The sequence below is a fragment of the Stegodyphus dumicola genome, chromosome 6, assembly GCF_044657685.1.
Source record: "Stegodyphus dumicola isolate Sdum_Otavi_A_Nest chromosome 6, ASM4465768v1".
NCBI classification, from domain to species: domain Eukaryota; kingdom Metazoa; phylum Arthropoda; class Arachnida; order Araneae; family Eresidae; genus Stegodyphus; species Stegodyphus dumicola.
Window position 1 is genome coordinate 220,287,576 of NC_140773.1, and position 17,836 is coordinate 220,305,411.

The window sequence follows — 17,836 nt, forward strand, 5'->3', positions numbered from 1 at the left end:
AATAGACAGGCCTTATAAATGTTTTTGTACTTTTCCCCAGTGTGCAGGAAGAATATGACACACTTTTTCTTAAAAGTCCTTTACAAAGATACTGCTTGTGTGCACTGCCATAATCAACAGTAATTTGGAATCAGCAATAAATATTCAGCTGTTTTACCTACATGTATATTGCCTACATGTTAAGGAAGAGGGGAATGTACCATATCTTTTTGAAAGTTTAACTTTTGTATCTGTTAATTAAGTCATAATAATTAATGCTTCAATAAAATAAAAATACATATGTAACAGTTCTACTGTCTGAAGTAAACTCATGCAAATGTTTGTGCATGTGTTTTTATTGCTGTTATTTCTTGAATTCTTGTGAAGTTGTCCTCCCCTCTGGTTTAAGTATTCAACTTTTGGTATAATAGCTAATTTCTAGAGAAGATTTTCTATCATCTCTCTGCCAAACTAAATTCTAGTTTGCTAGTTAATAACCTGGTGGTTGGTGGCAAAACAAGTTGTGTCTGAGTGTTTTCATGATTTTTATTTGCAAATCATTATACAAATTAGTGGCCCATAAAAAGGTCAAATACAATTAGTCTTTTTAGGTGAATAGCCCTCAAATGTTTTACCATATTTTAACAATAAACCTTTTTATTTAAAATTAACGTTAAAAAAGTCTGAATTTGGTTAGTTTTTAATTAAGTTAATTGAAATGTGCACATTTATTATTGAATCAAACCTCTCCCCCTTTCTTTTTTTTAAATTTTATTAACCTTAGAGTGTGGACTGGTGTGTATGTTTTGTTTCATCATAATATGTGAAATCATATATAAATGAGAAAATTATCCTGAATTCAATGTCTAGTGAGTGGACTTACTGAAGTATTTTTATAGTGATACACAGAATCAGTATAGTTCCTTTAAAAAGCTCTGTGTGATGTAATCAGATATAGATGAAAAGAATATCTGAGTTCGATTATACTATATGATGTGAAATGGCTGTAGTGTTTTCATAGTTATTCTGTTATACATGGCTATAGTATGATTCCTTTACAAATCTCTGTATGCAGATAAGTATATTAAATATTTTTCATGGTTAATCAGTTAACCAATGGCACTGTCACAGATTGCTTTGCTGAACAGTTACAATAGTTACTATCAATTGTAGTAGTTAAACCCAGGCTCAAATCTAATTGAAAGAAGTTTGAATCTTGGTGAATGAGTGTTTCTGTTTTCCTCACGTATAATGCATAATATGAATACAAATGAGTTTCTATTAAAAAATCCTCCATGAAAAGTTTTCTCCTTAAGCAGATAACCTTCATAAGGTTTAAATGTAATTAACAAAACAAACATCACATATAATTGCTGCCTATTTGATGATCCTGTACGTATGCATAAGTGCATTTAGTTCAGCCAAATAAAATCAGGTATGATAAAATTTAAGTGCAAATGATGAAAAATTATTCTAAGCTATATAAAATAGGAAAAACTTTACGAATAGCAGAAAATTGGGAACAATTATAATGAGTTCATAGTAATTGCAACAGTATTTTGTGTGTAATAGTTAATGAAGCTATTCAGAATATGTAAAAGATATTGCATTACTAAATATAAAAAGAGCAGTTTTGTTCATCTCTAGTTTAGAATGAGCAAAACTGCTCTTTTTATCAGAACAGAACTGTTCCTTCACTGAACTGAATTGTTTATGACTGACAGCTCATTAGTAATAATCTTGATAAAGAAAGATTGAGAACTGAGAGTGAATCAAATGAGTCAGCAAGGATGGAACAAAGAGTAGTGACATCAGTAGTCCCATCCTTGGTTAGTGAGGATGGAAATATGAGCACAAAGAATTGAACAAACATTGGTATCAGAAAGATTGTTCAATCAAACCATGAACTCCCTAGACTGATTTCTTTTAACTCTAGTTCTGAGATTCCCTAAAACGTCCTTTTTTATATAGAACTAGCAATAAAATCTCAGAATTTAAAAATTCAAAAAGTGGAAAATGGTAAAAATTAAATTCACTTTTAATGTTGGTGAATAAGTATTCTTTTTCCTCTGAAATGAGAATTGAACTTTTTTTGGCATATTTCGACAAAACCTATGGTTGGCTGGTTGGTTTGGCTATGGCAAGGTTTTCTATAACTGTAGGCCACAAGGCAAGGTTGGCATGTGGCAAGGTTTTCTATAACTCTTTCTTTACTTGGCTTGTAGCCAGCTGTTGTAACTTCAGACTTAGCTGTAAGTGTTTTGACTGGTATCATTTTGAAATTTAGTTATGTTTCATCAGGATTAAATATTTAATCACCACTCAAGCTTCCCATGTCTAACAAGTTACGAAACTTATCTCTGAAGATTTTCAGTGATTCATCATTTGCTGAAAGTTTTTCGTGACAATGTTTGTACACTCAACAGGTAGTGATCTTTTGGACTTCCCCCCTACCAACTAGGTTGGATGACCGCAACTCTACTGTATTTGTATGAAAAGGAATTTAAAACCTGTTCATATATGTTTTCCTGACATCAAAACTATTTTTCAGACATTTTGATTCAAATTTTTGCTGAGGATATCTCTGTTATGTGGGGGCAGATTTTTTTCTTCTGATTGATTCAGCTATTAAAAATACTTTTCTGTTTCACATTTTATTCTGCAAAACCCCTATAAAAATTTTAATTTCAATTGTTTTTAGCAAAATGTGTCGTGATCATCATCTCTAGCCAGAAACTATATTGGGTAATTAAAAACGTTCAGTGGTTTTTCAAATCAAAGTGCATTTTTTTCCTAATCATTTTATTACTGCTAATAAGGAGTGACCTTGATCAATGCAGAATTTTAAATAGAGTATTTTCTGCTCCTGTTGCATATTTCTGGTATGTGCTATGGCATAGTTTTTGTTACAGTGCAGTGATAAGAATGGAAAACTCAAAAATCAGTTTTCATCATATTATGCTCATTTATTTTTTAAAAAAATTAAATGCCAATCAGACTGCTTGTAAAATTTGTGTCACGTGTGGGGAAAAAAGTGCTGTGTCTGATCGTACAGTTTTTTTAGAAGTTTAAAGATGGAAATTTCAGCCTCAAGGATTATCCCTACCTTGAACAACCATCTTTTCACATTAAACAGTTTCGGAACTGTAAGGTAAACTAAATATTCTGAAAAGTATAGTATGTGATCATTTGAACTAGGTCGGGTATGTAAGCTGATGTGATGTACAGTCACCCCATATTTACTCGAATTTCAACATGTGATTCTTTGCTGAAAAGAAATTAAGAATAATTCCATTTTTGAAATGGCTCATTACTGGAGATGAGAAATGGATAATATACTATATTATACAAGAAATGGATTGTCGAATAAGCCAAAAGAACCTTCTTTAGTAGTATTGAGAGGAGAGCTGTATCTAAGAAAAGTAATGTTTTTTACATGTTGGGACCACATAGGAATTGAATGCTATGAATTGTTGCCATCAAATCAGGTGATAAATTTGAAAAAATATTGTTCCCAGATGAGCAGAAATTAAATCAAAGCATCCAAAACTGACTAGTCCTCAAGATGTTGTCTTTCATCATGCGAGTGCTCAGCCCCACATTTTGATGAGTGCCAGGCAAAATCTTACTCAGTATATGGCTGAGATGTTTTACTTCAGTCCCTATATTTGTTAAAGCAGGCATGTCAAACTCAATGTCTCAGAGTACAATAGTGCAGACCACAAGAAAGAAAAATTCAGTTTCATACTTAATAATGTAGTGAGCATAAAAGTGAATAAGGCATGTAAGGAAATTCTGATAATTAGATGGATATCTCTTTATTGTTTCTGTCACCTGGTGTCATTTTCTTGGAAGTTTTCAACTCTCTGGAGACATGCTACTTGCACTAGGAATTTTCAGAACAAAGGTCAGAGGAATGCCTGTAAACCTAGATTTTGCCGGAGAGTTGTTCATTTTTGTCATGGAAGTCATGTACAATGCATAGTCATAGTTAGCATTCTTTCTCTGAGAACTATGAAGGCAAGTATTTGTAAAATTCGGGGATAGTTGCTCCATTCTCGTATTAGACATGAGTTGCTCTGAATTTCTGTGAATTCCCTTAGTAAATGGGCTGGCACTTTCTCAACATTGGTGGAAAAAATATTTTGTATAGTGGTGTTTTTCAAAGAGTTCTGAATCCTTTTTAGCACCTAAAGTTGTATATACACCTTAGTGATTTTGGTATCTCAGTTCCTACAATTTCATATTAGCCTTAGAATGCGATGGTCAGTTTCTTCAACATGTTATATTCAAGATGTGGCTTATGCCCAGGAGCCTGTTAAAGTGTTCTTGCTTGCCTCAATCTTCAAAACTCTCTGAATGGCCTGAAGTTAACTACTTTGGAGATTGTCTAGCTGCAGATCGCTCAGGTTACTTCAAAATTATGTGAATGGCCTGAAGTTCACTGCTTTGGATTTTGGATATTATCAAACTGCACATTAGTAACTTCTTTACAAATAAACCTAATAACTTAAAAAAAGAGAGAGAGAGAGAGAAAGAAAAAAACGTTTTAGCTGCCTGGATGGATGATAGATGGCAGAGTAAAATGGTGCTTATGTAATTCAATGAAAGTTTCTTGTTTTTGTACTACAGTACAAAGTCCGTAATCCGGACTCATCAGGACTTTGGCAATTCTGGATTATAGATCATCAGTTTAAATCTGGTAAGATGCCATGCAGAAATTATACAATTAAAAATATAAAAAATGTAATTTATGAAATAAAGAACAATTATGATCTAAAGGGTATCAAAATTTACAAAAAAAAGCTTAATACAGTCAAAAGTCGTTAATTCGGACACCCATAATCCGGAATGATCTATAATCCGGACCTCAAAGCTAAAATCTTTCTGCGCATGCGCCGCGTTGACGCATGCTCATAGGCGTTTTATGCGTCTGCGCAAGACATTTACGACTGCGCACATGCGTCTGCGCAAGTGCAGAATACGTTTTCGCGTCGGACGGTATAAGCTAAAATTATCTAATTATCTATTTCAGTTAATGTTGATGATTGCGTTGTTCCTTGATCTTCGAATTGGATCCGGCTTATTATTTTTTGCAGACTGTAAGAGCAATTTTATAAAAGTAAGCTTGAACTTTCGATTATGTCAAATAGAATTTCCGATGCTGGAGCTCCCAAAGGTTCTAGAAAACGAAAGTATGATTCGATGTCCATCAAACAAAAAACGAATTGCTACAAAAAAATGGATAAAGGTACATCCTTTGTTTATCTAACCGTTCCGAAATCTGTTTATCAATTTCACGCTGCTCTGCGTGGGGGGGAGGACGTCGCGACGCGCATTGAACTGGAAGTTGATCTGTCACCACTATCGTTATCTTCAGAGCAGATATTTTTATTTTATTGGGCTTATAATTCCTTATTAAATGTAGTATTTAATCTCGATGTACTCCGTCTTTGATATGATTTAAATCAAATTCCTCGTCATTATAAATATCACGAATACAAATCAAATAGTTTTCTGGTTGCAATTTTCTAATTTTGGCTATGCGTAAGGTAAGCATGTGCGCGTTGAAAGAAATGTTTAATAAAGTAAACAAATAAATATTAAGCTTTTTTTTTTTTTTTTTTTTTTTTTGTAAATTTTGATACCCTTTAGATCATTGTTGCTCATTATTTTATAAATTACGGTTTCATATTTTTAATTTTATAATTTCTGCATGCCATCTTGCCAGATTTAAACTGATGATCTATAATCCGGAATCGCCGAAGTTCCGACGAGTCCGGATTAAAGACTTTTGACTGTATTTATTTGTTTACTTTATTAAACATTTCTTTCAATGTAAGTTGTTTAAGATGCTTCCACAAAAAGTTCCTTTTTCTTGTGTCATATATAGTGGACTTTCCAATGACATACTTCTCGCATAATTTTGAGACAGATAGGCCTTTATCCATTTTTTGCAGCAATTCCACTTTTTGTTTGATGGACATCGAAACATGCTTTCACTTTGTAGATCCTTTTGCAGCTTCAGAATCGGAAATTCTTTTTGACATAATTGAAAGTTCAAGCTTACTTTTATAAAATTGCTCTAACAGTCTACAAAAAATAATAAGCCGGATCCAATTAGAAGATTAACGACAATGCAATCTGCAACATTAACTGAAATAGATAATTAGATAGTTTTAGCTTAGCTTATACCGTCCGTTATACATTAAATGTGCATGCGTAAATGCATGCGCAGAAAGTTTGTAGCTTTGAGGTCCAGATTACAGACTTTGTACTGTACTTCATTTGTATTTCATTATTAAAAAAAAAAAAAAAAAAAAAAAAAAAAAAAAATCAGAACTTTACGAATGGCCCAATATATATTTTGACTCATTTCTTTTGAACTGGGACCGTGCATTTATCACCAGTCACTCAAAAATTACTTATTTTAATTAAATTTGTTTGACTTCGAAATTAACACATTTGTTTCTTCAAATATTTGTCCTTTCCTTGCCACTCATGGCTACCATTTATCTCTTTCCACGTCTTTAAATTTTCACATTGATTTGAATCAAGGCTATTGAAATTCTTATTAGGTTAACTGGAAAAAAAAAAATTATCATACTTTATAAAATAAATCTACATATATGCATTGAAATAAATTTTGCATTATTTTCGTCCTTACATATTTATATATAAATTTTTTATTTACATAAATTGAATGAATTTATATTGAAATATTTTTAAAGATATAAACAATAAATTTATTTAAAGGATTTATTTTTTCCCCCAGGTCTTGGAAGAAGCATGTTCCAAGCAACACTTAAAACCTGAAGATTTTGATATTTGGTAAGTTTTAAATTATATAAATATGCATAATGAAGTAAATTACTTTTCAGGTAAAATTGTATAGTTTAGACCATATATTGCTTATTTTATCTTAAAGCAATGGAAAATCAAGGACAAATATGTGGGTAAAATATTGTATGGAGTTTCCTCAAACCCCCAGTAGAAACTTGAGTAGATATACATAATATCAGTATGAACCATATTTATTTACATAGGAAAACAAGATTGGAAATAGTTAAGTGGCACTCTATGGCAGCACTTCGTGTTTGTCACCAGGGCTTCCTTTTTTAAATTTGCCATGTCATTGTTTTAGAAATGTTAATTTTATGAGTGCATGGTGGATGTGCATTTTGTATGTATGTAAATTGAATGGTGTATGAGTTGTAAGAATACATCAAAAGAAGTATCTAACCAGACCAAAGTGCTAAATATTTGCATATTTGCATCATAACTGTGTAAACATAGTTCTTCAGGGTTAGGATGCAGGATACTGGGTGGTCACAAAAGACCTAAACTCGCATCTTGAAAGAGATTATGTTGCATGCTGTAATCTATGTGCTGTTGAAAATGGTTGCTGTTATAACTGAAGCAGCTCAGACTTAATATTTCGTGCGTAATGCGTGTTGTGTTAGCATCCATTACTTCTGCAATATGTTCAGTTACTATAAGCAGAAGTTTATCCATGAAGTACAGCATTTATGATGTAGTTTCTGCAGCAAAGGGTGGTCAACCTTGAATTTGCTAGCTGTTTTTTAATCCTCACAGTGCACACATGTAAGCCCAGGAAAGCCCACGTGTTATGTGTTCATGTACAGCACAACACTGCTTAACCATTAATTAATAAGTGATGGGCACTGTGTGTTATACAGAGAACAAGCATCGTTGTTGTTTTAGTTGGCTTATGCCTGTTACCACTCTGAACTGATGCTCAGAAGTATCAAATTTTTCTGGAGAAGGTTCTGCTTAAAATACTGAGTAATGTTCCCAAGACTGTGAGTGGTCAGTTTGTGGTTGCAATATAATGTTGGCTCCAGCTTGCTATGCCTTTGTGTATGTGAGTATATGGACTGCATATTTGGATGCATTGTATGTCCCTTTTATCTAAAATTGTTATCTCACTGCATGAGACTTTCAAGTCTATGTGAACAGATTGCTTCTGACATGGATCTCATGGTAAGAATCTCTATTGTCACTTCCGGTATCTGTGAAGCTCTACGTATCCTTGAAAATCTTTGGCAATCCATCACATTCATCACAGCAAATGATTAATAATTTGAACTCTTGTGTAACCATATTTTGGTATACCAGTGATACTGTTAAGTTTTACCTAATAAACCATTTTACACTGCTTTCACTTTCATTTTCTTACTATAAATGATTCAACACTGCTTACACTTTCATTTTCTTATTGTCTTCATATCTTTTCCTCTAACTTGCAGGTAGCCCGTGAAGTCATGATTTCCTATGTAAATATTGTATCTACCTTCCCTCAAGATTGTACTGGAGTTTTAAAAAAGCCTAGATGAATTCTAGAAATAGTTTTCTGTTACATTGTTTTACTCATATATCAATATTTCTACTGAGTTTTTTTAATGATTTTTATTTGTGCCCACTGGCAAGTACAATTTATAAATGCATCTTCAAATTAAATTAGATCAATGGGAGTTATTTATAATCATAAGAAAGGTAATTAACTTAATTGTTTTCTGGTTAATGTAGAATGAAATTAGTCATTGTGTTTTGAAATCTCATTCATATGCAAGAGGTGTAAATAAAGTAATGGGACTGATTTTTTTATTCAATTAAAATTAGCCTCGCTTTGTCTCCATCAAAGTAGTGAACCGTATTAAAAAGCTATACAGCATTCATGATGATTTTTTTCATTTTTCGTAGCAGTGCTGGAACTCAGATACTGAAGTTGTCTTCGTTGATCAGTTGGGCCATTTTAGTGTTTTCTTGTGCCCCAGAATGACATTCTTTGAGGTGGGTTTTCAATTTTGGAAATAGAAAAAATATCAAATGCACTCAATAAAATATAAATAAATAATAAATAAGAAAGCCAATTTGTCATAGGAGTGTTTTTACTTGCCAAAAATTCACTAATTAAAAATTCAGTATGACAAGATGTATTGTCTTGATGCCACAAATTGATCTTAGTCTCACAGGCATGCATAACTGTTTTTTGAATCCTTTTATGACCTTCTCAGTTGGCTCACCATTTGACCTGGAAGCACAGACTCTTTGTACATGACTCACTGACCATTAAAAAAGCAAATCAGCAAATTTTTGGTACTCATTCTTGCTTTCCCCCTTCCCTGGAGAGTGTTGATTTTGAAATGTGCTATTTTAGTGTTTGTACTCGAACATCCAAAATTTATCTCCAATAATGGCACATTTCATCCTCATATTCTTGAGGTTTATTTTCAATCCAATCCAAAAAGTCAAGGCATGTGTCATCCTGCTTTTCTTCTGTTCCTTCAAAAGCATTTTTCAGAACAATTTTCTTACATATTTTCTTCATCCCTAATTCATTTTTCAAAATCTGATGAATGATGGTGTGATTTAAATTCAACTCTTTTCCAGTCATTCTGACTGTCAGTCAACGATGAGAACACATGATTCCAGATTCTGACAACATTTTTGTCAATTCTTGCTATTGTAGGCCTTCCCCTACGAGGTTCATTTTCATGGATTTTCTTCCTTTTAAAAATGGTTTAAATCATCCGAAAACCTAAACCCTTAACAAAACACCTGCTGAAACTTCTATGCGTGCAAAGTCGGAAGCAAAATCCGATAGCACAGTATTACTCCGACTTGATGGCACTCATTTTCAGAATGCATGAAAAAAAATCCTAGAGAGAACTATGATTCTATGCAGTTCAAATTCATACTAAGTGCATCAAATATTCTATCACCCTTTCCTCCAAATGGGAAGTCCACAGTGTTGCCAGGTCAACCCACTCTTCCAATATCATTACGTTATTTGCACTTTTTGTAATTTGTTAATTCTTTTTTGTTTTCTATTATTTATGTACTCATAGGGTAACAAAATGAGAAAAGGCTAATCTTGCAGAGCCAATAAATTACTTTTCCATTTCCTTGATTTTGTTATGAAATGTAATACATTAAAATAAGTGTTACAAGATCTAAGCAAATATTTAAATTTTGTCCCAAAGAAGCTTCTTGCCAAATCTGTAAGAAATAATAATAATTTTTGATTAAATGAGACCATGTGTACAAAATGTGAATAAAAATGCCGCCTTACTTATTTTGTGATATATATCGTGAATACTAGAATGAAAAATTATTTCCTGTAAATGTAGATAATATCATAATTAAATGAGGGTTTCCAAAAATAAATTTCATATGTTAATGTCTTTTAATTTTGTTTCTTGTATTTTAAATAAAAATACGGTACAACTCTAATATACGCCCTAATTTCACCAAATGTGGCGATATGTGTTCTGCGCTGGTTTTTGGCACGATTGCGTGTTCTATGGCAGCCCTGTTGACGTTGAAAAATCTTTCACTGGAGCTCGTTGGTTCGCCTCTGTGTCTGAGAAGATGGGAGGGAAAGATAAAATGGTACTTGTTGAATTGAAGTTCGGCAAAAGGAAATATGATTGTGGCTATCCTGTTGAGGGGTAGTGGGTATTTGGAAGTGTGGAAAGAGGGTCTGGGAGATTATTTTTAATGGCAGTGCATGATAGAAGTAGGGATTTGTGATTTTATTTATTTGTGAACCATAGTATAAATTTTCTGGATAGTGTGTCTGGCTCTCGTGTAAATACGATAGTGATTACGTGGCGGCATGTTAAAGGCGGTATGAAATTTATATTTCTGCTATTTGAAAACGCATTAATTCATGGTAAGTGCATTAAGTGCATTTTATTTTATCCTTGTTCTTATTTTGTAGAATGTTATGTTCATTGGTTCTTTAGTATGAATTTCTGTCGTTATTGTTGTTTTTTTAAATTGTTTGAAATTTATTTTAGTTTTTTTTTTTTTTTTTTTTTGTTGTTGTTTAGTGTCTAGACTGTTCAATTCATAAATGTTTTTTAAAGTTGAAACAGAACGCTGTGTACATGGTATTATTTGAAATTTATTGTTGTTATGTTATTTTATTAAAGCAAGGAGTGCGTAGTAGATCGTAGATTCCTTCCTTGCCTAAATTGTGCAATTCGTAGAATTTTTTTAAGTTAAAACAGAACGCTGTGTACATGGTATTATTTGAAATTTATTGTTGTTATGTTATTTTATTAAAGCGAGGAGTGGGTAGATCGTAGATTCCTTCCTTGCCTAAATTGTGCAATTCATAGAATTTTTTTTTAAGTTTAAACAGGATGCTGTGTACATGGTATTCTTTGAAATTTATTGTTGTTATGTTAATTTATTAAAGCGAGGTGTGCGTAGTTTGTAGATTCGTTCGTTGCCTACATTGTGCAATTCATAGATGTTTTTTTAAGTTAAAACATGTCGCTGTGTACATGGATTCTTGTCAAATATTTTTGGTTAGAAACTTTACGTTTTTGCTATCTAAATTTTTTGTTTTTGTTTCGGATTTTTAGCTAAACTAGCGGGCAAGCCCGCTTATCATTGTTCGTTTTTAAAAGAATTCCTAATGTAATTTCGCGGGTATTGGAAATTTGAAACGAACTACCAGTGTCTAGCGGTTTCGCGCTGTCTGCCCCCGCTTTATTAAATTTTGCATCCAGAATATACTGCATACGCGATACACTTGCATAAAATCACGAAAACACCCATGCAGCCAGCCCGCAAATTTTCGGGATTCGAAAGTTGGAACGAACTAACAGTGTCCAGCGGTTACCACTAATGCAGCCAGCCTGCTCGCCGGAACTCGTAAATTGGACCGAACTACCAGTGTTCAGCTTTCTTGCGCGGGCTGCGCCCGCTTTATTCACTTATGCATACAGAAGACACTGCATACATGATACACATGCGTAAAATCACAAAAACAGCCGTGTAACCCGCCTGCTCGCCGGGATTCGAAAGTTGGACCGAACTACCAGTCAGCGGTTACCACTCATGCAGCCAGCCTGCTCGCCGGAACTCGTAAGTTGGACCGAACTACCAGTGTTCAGTGACTTTGACGCCCGCTTTATTCACTTATGCATACAGAAGACATTGCATACATATTACACATGCGTAGCCTGCCTGCTCGCTGGGATTCAAAAGTTCGACCGAACTACCAGTGTTCATGGGTTTTGCGCGGGCTGGGCCCACTTAATGCACATATGTATTAAGAAGACACTGCTTCCACGATACACATATGGAAAATCATGAAAACACCCACGCAACAGACTGCTCGCCGGGACTCGTAAGCTGGAGCGAACTACCAGTGTTCAGCTTTCTTGCGCGGGCTGCGCTCGTTTTATTCATTTATGTATCTAGAAGACACTGCATACATGATACTGATGTGTAAAATCACAAAAACACACGTGTAACCTGCCTGCTCGCTGGGATTCAAAAGTTGGACCGAACTACCAGTGTTCAGCGGTTTTTAGCGGGCTGCGCCCTCTTTATTCATGTATGCATCCAGAAGATACTGAATATACTATATACATGCGGAAAATCACGAAAGCACCCATGCAGCAGCCCGTTCGCCGGGATTCGAAAGTTGGACCGAACTACCAGTGTTCAGTGACTTTGACGCCCGCTTTATTCCCTTATGCATACAGAAGACGTTGCATACACATTACACATGCGTAGCCTGCCTGCTCGCTGGGATTCAAAAGTTGGACCGAACTACCAGTGTTCATCGGTTTTGCGCGGGCTGGGCCCGCTTTATGCCCATATGTATTAAGAAGACACTGCTTCCACGATACACATATGGAAAATCATGAAAACACCCAGGCAACCAGCCTGCTCGCCGGGATTCATAAGTTGGAGCGAACTACCAGTGTTCTGCCTTCTTGCGCGAGCTGCGCCCCCCCCCCTTTATACCTTTATGTATCTAGAAGACATTGCATACACGATAGAGATGTGTAAAATCACAAAAACACCCGTGTAACCTGCCTGCTCGCCGGGATTCGAAAGTTGGAGCGAACTACCAGTGTTCAGCGGTTTTTAGCAGGCTGCGCCCTCTTTATTCATGTATGCATCCAGAAGATACTGAACATACTATATACATGTGGAAAATCACGAAAGCACACATGCAGCCAGCCCGTTCGCCGGGATTCGAAAAAGGGACCGAACTACCAATGTTCATTGACTTTACGGTGCCGCTAATGGGCCGTTGTAGAAAGAGAAATCGTGAAAATTTTCGGGTTTGTTATTCAAACAATAGATTCGTTATTAAAATTCCTTTATTTTTTATAAACTTCAACATAATCACACACAAAATTGTATCAATATATATATATTAATACGATTAATAATTCATAATTATTTATAATAAAAAAAGTTCTCATATACCGTCTCCAAGGATCACATGTTCAATTTAAAACCCAAAACGAAAAAAAAATGTTTAAATTTACAGAATCCGCACAAAGTTTCAACAAAGTTGTTTCACAAGAATATAGTTAAGTTAAATTAAATTTAAATAATTCTTTTGTGTCGTTGCTGCAAGGAAAAGCTCATATTCAATTAAAATTTAATTAAGAAATTTGAATCGTAAAAAAAATTTAATAATTATTATTGTTGCGAACTAATTTAGGATATCATTTAAATTCAAAAAGCATATGTAAATTAAGTAGACGTATCGAAAACCATGAAAAAATATATTATTCAAAAAGATTAAATTTATTATTCCAAAAAAAATTACATATTTTAAAAAAATAGCGCTTTCAGATTTTTTAATTAATATCTCAGCTGATTAAAATTGTACAACTTCAAGAACGCCATCATTTAAATTTAATGTAATATAACAACTTTTACTCAATAGTAATAAAAGAATTTGGCAATAACATATCGTGGCAATTATAAAAACCTGAAATTAAAAGAATGTTAGTTTAAAATGCTGATATTAACGAAATATTTTCAATGCACCGTGAGGTAACATGAAATCGCGTGTTTTATTAAAACTTCAGAATATAACCTTGATTTTTATCTCTAGCGGTTCAAGAAACTGTAGCCACTCGGAAAGATGAGGGGGAAAATTAGCATTTTCACAGTTTTTAATTAATATCTCAGCTGATAAAAGTCGTACGAAGATGAGAATGGTGTCAATGGATTCCGAGAATTTTTTGCAATCCGGCGATACCTCTCTCGAATTCCAACTCGACCCGGTTCCATAGATATTTGAAAAAAAAAAAAAGAAAAAGAAATTGACACGTGACCTTTCGCCAGCACAAATCTGAAACGGAAGCAATTGCCCCCCCCCGGCGCTTTCGAAAAAGCAATTTTATCTCAGCTAATTCCGAGACAGTTGCCACTCCGAAAAATGAAATAACGTTTTCGCAGTTTTTAATTAATAACTCCGCCGATTATTGTCGTACGAAGATGGGACCGGTATCGATGGATTCGTTGATTTTTTTGGCATCCGGTGATATGCGTTTCGAATTCCAACTCGGCGCCGTTCCGTAGTTATTCGAGAAAAATGAATTTGGCAATTGGCCAAATCCCTAAAATAGGGTAAACCCGACCAAAAAGTGCAAAACGTAGGGAAATGTAGGGAGAAAATGAGTTTTTAATTAATATCTCGGCAAATTAAAGTCGCACGAAGATGCCGATGGTCAATATGGCGAGCCACGGACATTCTGAATCCAACGGTACCTTCCGCTAAGCTCTGCACCCAGCCATTCCGGAGGAGATGATGTTACAAACACACAAACACACAGACAGACGCGCACAGATTTTAATAGTATAGACTAGCGGGCAAGCCCGCCAGCTGAGCGGGCTGAAGCCCGCTTATCATTGTTCGTTTTTAAAAGATATCCTATGTTAAATTTGGCCGGTATTGAAAAGTTGAACCGAACTACCATTTTTTAGCGGCATTCCGCGGGCTTCCCCCGCTTTTTTCACCTATGCATCCAGAAGTTACCGCATACACTATACATATGCGGAAAATCACGAAAACACCCATGCTTCCAGCCCTTTCGCGGGTATTCGAAATTTGGATCGAAATACCAGTGTTCAGCGCTTTTGGGCGGGAGCCCGCCCAAAACAGTGTTCACGTGTGCATGCAAAAGATACTGCGTACACCGTACACATGCGTAAAATCACGAAAACACCCCTCCAGCCAGCCCGCTGCCGATTCGAAAGTTGGACCGAAATACAATTTTTCAGCGATTTTGCGCGTGCTGTGCCCGCTTTATTCACGTATGCATGCTGAAAATGGTGCATAAACGATACACATGCGTAAAATCACGAAAACAAACATGGAGCCTGCCTGTTCGCCGGTATTCGAAAGTTGGACCGAATTACCAGTGTTATGTGGCTTTGCGCGGGCTCTGCCCGCTTTATTCACATATACACCCAGAAGATACTCCATACACTATACACATGCGTAAAATCACGAAAACACCCATGGAGCCAGCCAGTTCGTCGGGATTCGAAATTACCGCATTACCAGAACCGCATTACCAGTATTCTGTGCCCGCTTTATTCACGTATGCATCCATGAGATACTTTATAAACGATACACATGCGAACAATCACGAAAACACCCATGCAGCCAGCCCGCTCGCCGATATTCGAAAGTTTGAGCGAACTACCAGTGTTCAGCGGTTTTACCCGGTATCCGCGCGCTGTATTCACGTATGCATCCAAATTTTATATACAGTACCCCGGAATTCGAAAGTAGGACCGAAATACCAGTGTTCAGCGATTTTGTGGAGCGGGCTGCGCCCGCTTTATACACATAAGCATGGAGAGGATACTGCATAAACGATACACATGAGTTAAAGCAAGAAAACACCCGGGGAGCCAGCTCGTTCGCCGACACCGAAAGTTGGATCGAACTACCAGCGTTAAGAGGTTTTGAGCTGGCTGCGCCCATTTTTATCACATATGCATCCAGAAATCACTTTATACACTATACACATGCGGAAAATCAGGAAAACACCCATGCAGCCAGCCCGCTCGCAGAGATTCGAATGTTTGACCGAACTACCAGTGTTCAGCGGTTTTACCCGGTATCCGCGCGCTGTATTCACGTATGCGACCAAATTTTATGTACAGTACCCCGGAATTCGAAAGTTGGACCGAACTACCAGTGTTCTGTAGTTTTGCGCGGGCTGCTCCCGCTTTATTCAAGTATGCATGCAGAAGATACCGCATACACGTTACACATGCGAAAAATCCCGAAAACACACATTGAGCCAACACGGTCGCTTGGATTCGAAAGTTGGACCGAACTACCAGTAATCAGAGGTTTTGAGCGAATTTCGGCCGCTTTATTCACTTATGCATCCAGAAGATGCTGCGTACACGAGGCACATGCGTAAAATCACGCAAACACCCATGGACCCAGCCCGTTCGCCGGGATTCGAAATTAGGACCGAACTACCAGAGTTCAGCTTTATTCATTTATGCATCCAGAAGACACTGCATACACAACAGATATGCGTAAAATCACAAAAAACATGAGTGTAGCCTGCCTGCTCACCGGGATTCGAAAGTTACCGTATACCATCTCAAAGGAGCAAAAAAAAATCTTTAATCTAAAAAAAAAAAAAAAAAAAAAAAAAAAAAAAGTGTGAATTTAATTTTTATTGCTGCGAACTTATTTAAAATATCATTTGCATTAAAAGATAATATCTAAATTAAGTGCACGTATCTAATAACATAAAAAAATATATTATTCCAAAAAATCAAATTTATTATTAAAAAAATAACAACATATTTTTAAAAAATAGCTTTTTCAGATTTTTTAATTAATATCCCAGCTGATTAAAGTTGTACAACTTCAAGAACGTCATCATTTAAATTTAATGTAATATAATAACTTTTATTCAATATCAATAAAAGAATTAACGTGACAATCATCCTAACCTGAAATTAAAAAAAAGTTGTGAAAAGCAGCTGTTTATTTAAAATGCCTACATTAACGAAATATTTTTAAAATACAGTTAGGTAACATGCAATCGCGTGCTTTATTCAACTTTAGAATATAACCTTGATTTGTATCTGCGGCGATTCAAGAAACTGTTGCAATCGGAAATATGAGCCCGAAAATTAGCGTTTTCACAGTTTTTAATTAATATCTCAGCTGATTAACGTCCTACGAAGATGAGAATGGTATCATTGGATTCGTAGAATTTTTTGGAATCCGCAGACACCTGCCTCGAATTCCAACTCAGCGCCGTTCCATAGATATTTAAGAAAAAAGAAATTGACACGTGACCTTTCGCCAGCACAAATCTCGAGCGGAAGCAATTATCATCCCCCCGGCGCTTTCGAAAAAGCAATTTTATCTCAGCTAATTCCGAGACGGTTGCCACTCCGAAAAATGAAATAACGTTTTCGCAGTTTTTAATTAATAACTCCGCCGATTATTGTCGTACCGGTATCGATGGATTCGATGATTTTTTTCGAATACGGGGATATGCGTTTCGAATCGCAACTCGAAGCCGTTCCGCAGATATTCGAGAAAAACGAATTTGGCACTCGGCCAAATCCCTAAAATAGGGCAAACCCGTGAAAGAAAGTGCAAAACGTAGGGAAATGTAGGGAGAAAATCAGTTTTTAATTAATATCTCGGCTAATTAAAGTCGCACGAAGATGCCGATGGTCAATCCGGCGAGCCACGGGAATTCTGAATCCAACGGTACCTTCCGCTAAGCTCTACACCCAGCCGTTCCCGAGGAGATGATGTTACAAACACACAAACAGACAGAGGCACACAGATTTTAATAGTATAGACTAGCGGGCAAGCCCGCCAGCTGAGCGGGCTGAAGCCCGCTTATCATTGTTCGTTTTTAAAAGATATCCTATGTTAAATTTGGCCGGTATTGAAAAGTTGAACCGAACTACCATTTTTTAGCGGCATTCCGCGGGCTTCCCCCGCTTTTTTCACCTATGCATCCAGAAGTTACCGCATACACTATACATATGCGGAAAATCA

At 35.7% G+C, this 17,836-nt stretch overlaps 1 protein-coding gene across 2 annotated transcripts in view; it reads left to right on the top strand.

Moving 5' to 3' along the window:
- LOC118198722 (tether containing UBX domain for GLUT4) overlaps nucleotides 1–17,836 on the top strand; it is an 88,973-nt gene that overhangs the window by 37,715 nt on the left and 33,422 nt on the right. For both annotated transcript variants that reach the window (XM_085819549.1, XM_085819548.1), the window contains exon 2: nucleotides 6,755–6,810. In XM_085819549.1, the coding sequence (XP_085675675.1) occupies nucleotides 6,755–6,810 (56 nt within the window). The remainder of the gene's footprint in view (nucleotides 1–6,754; nucleotides 6,811–17,836) is intronic.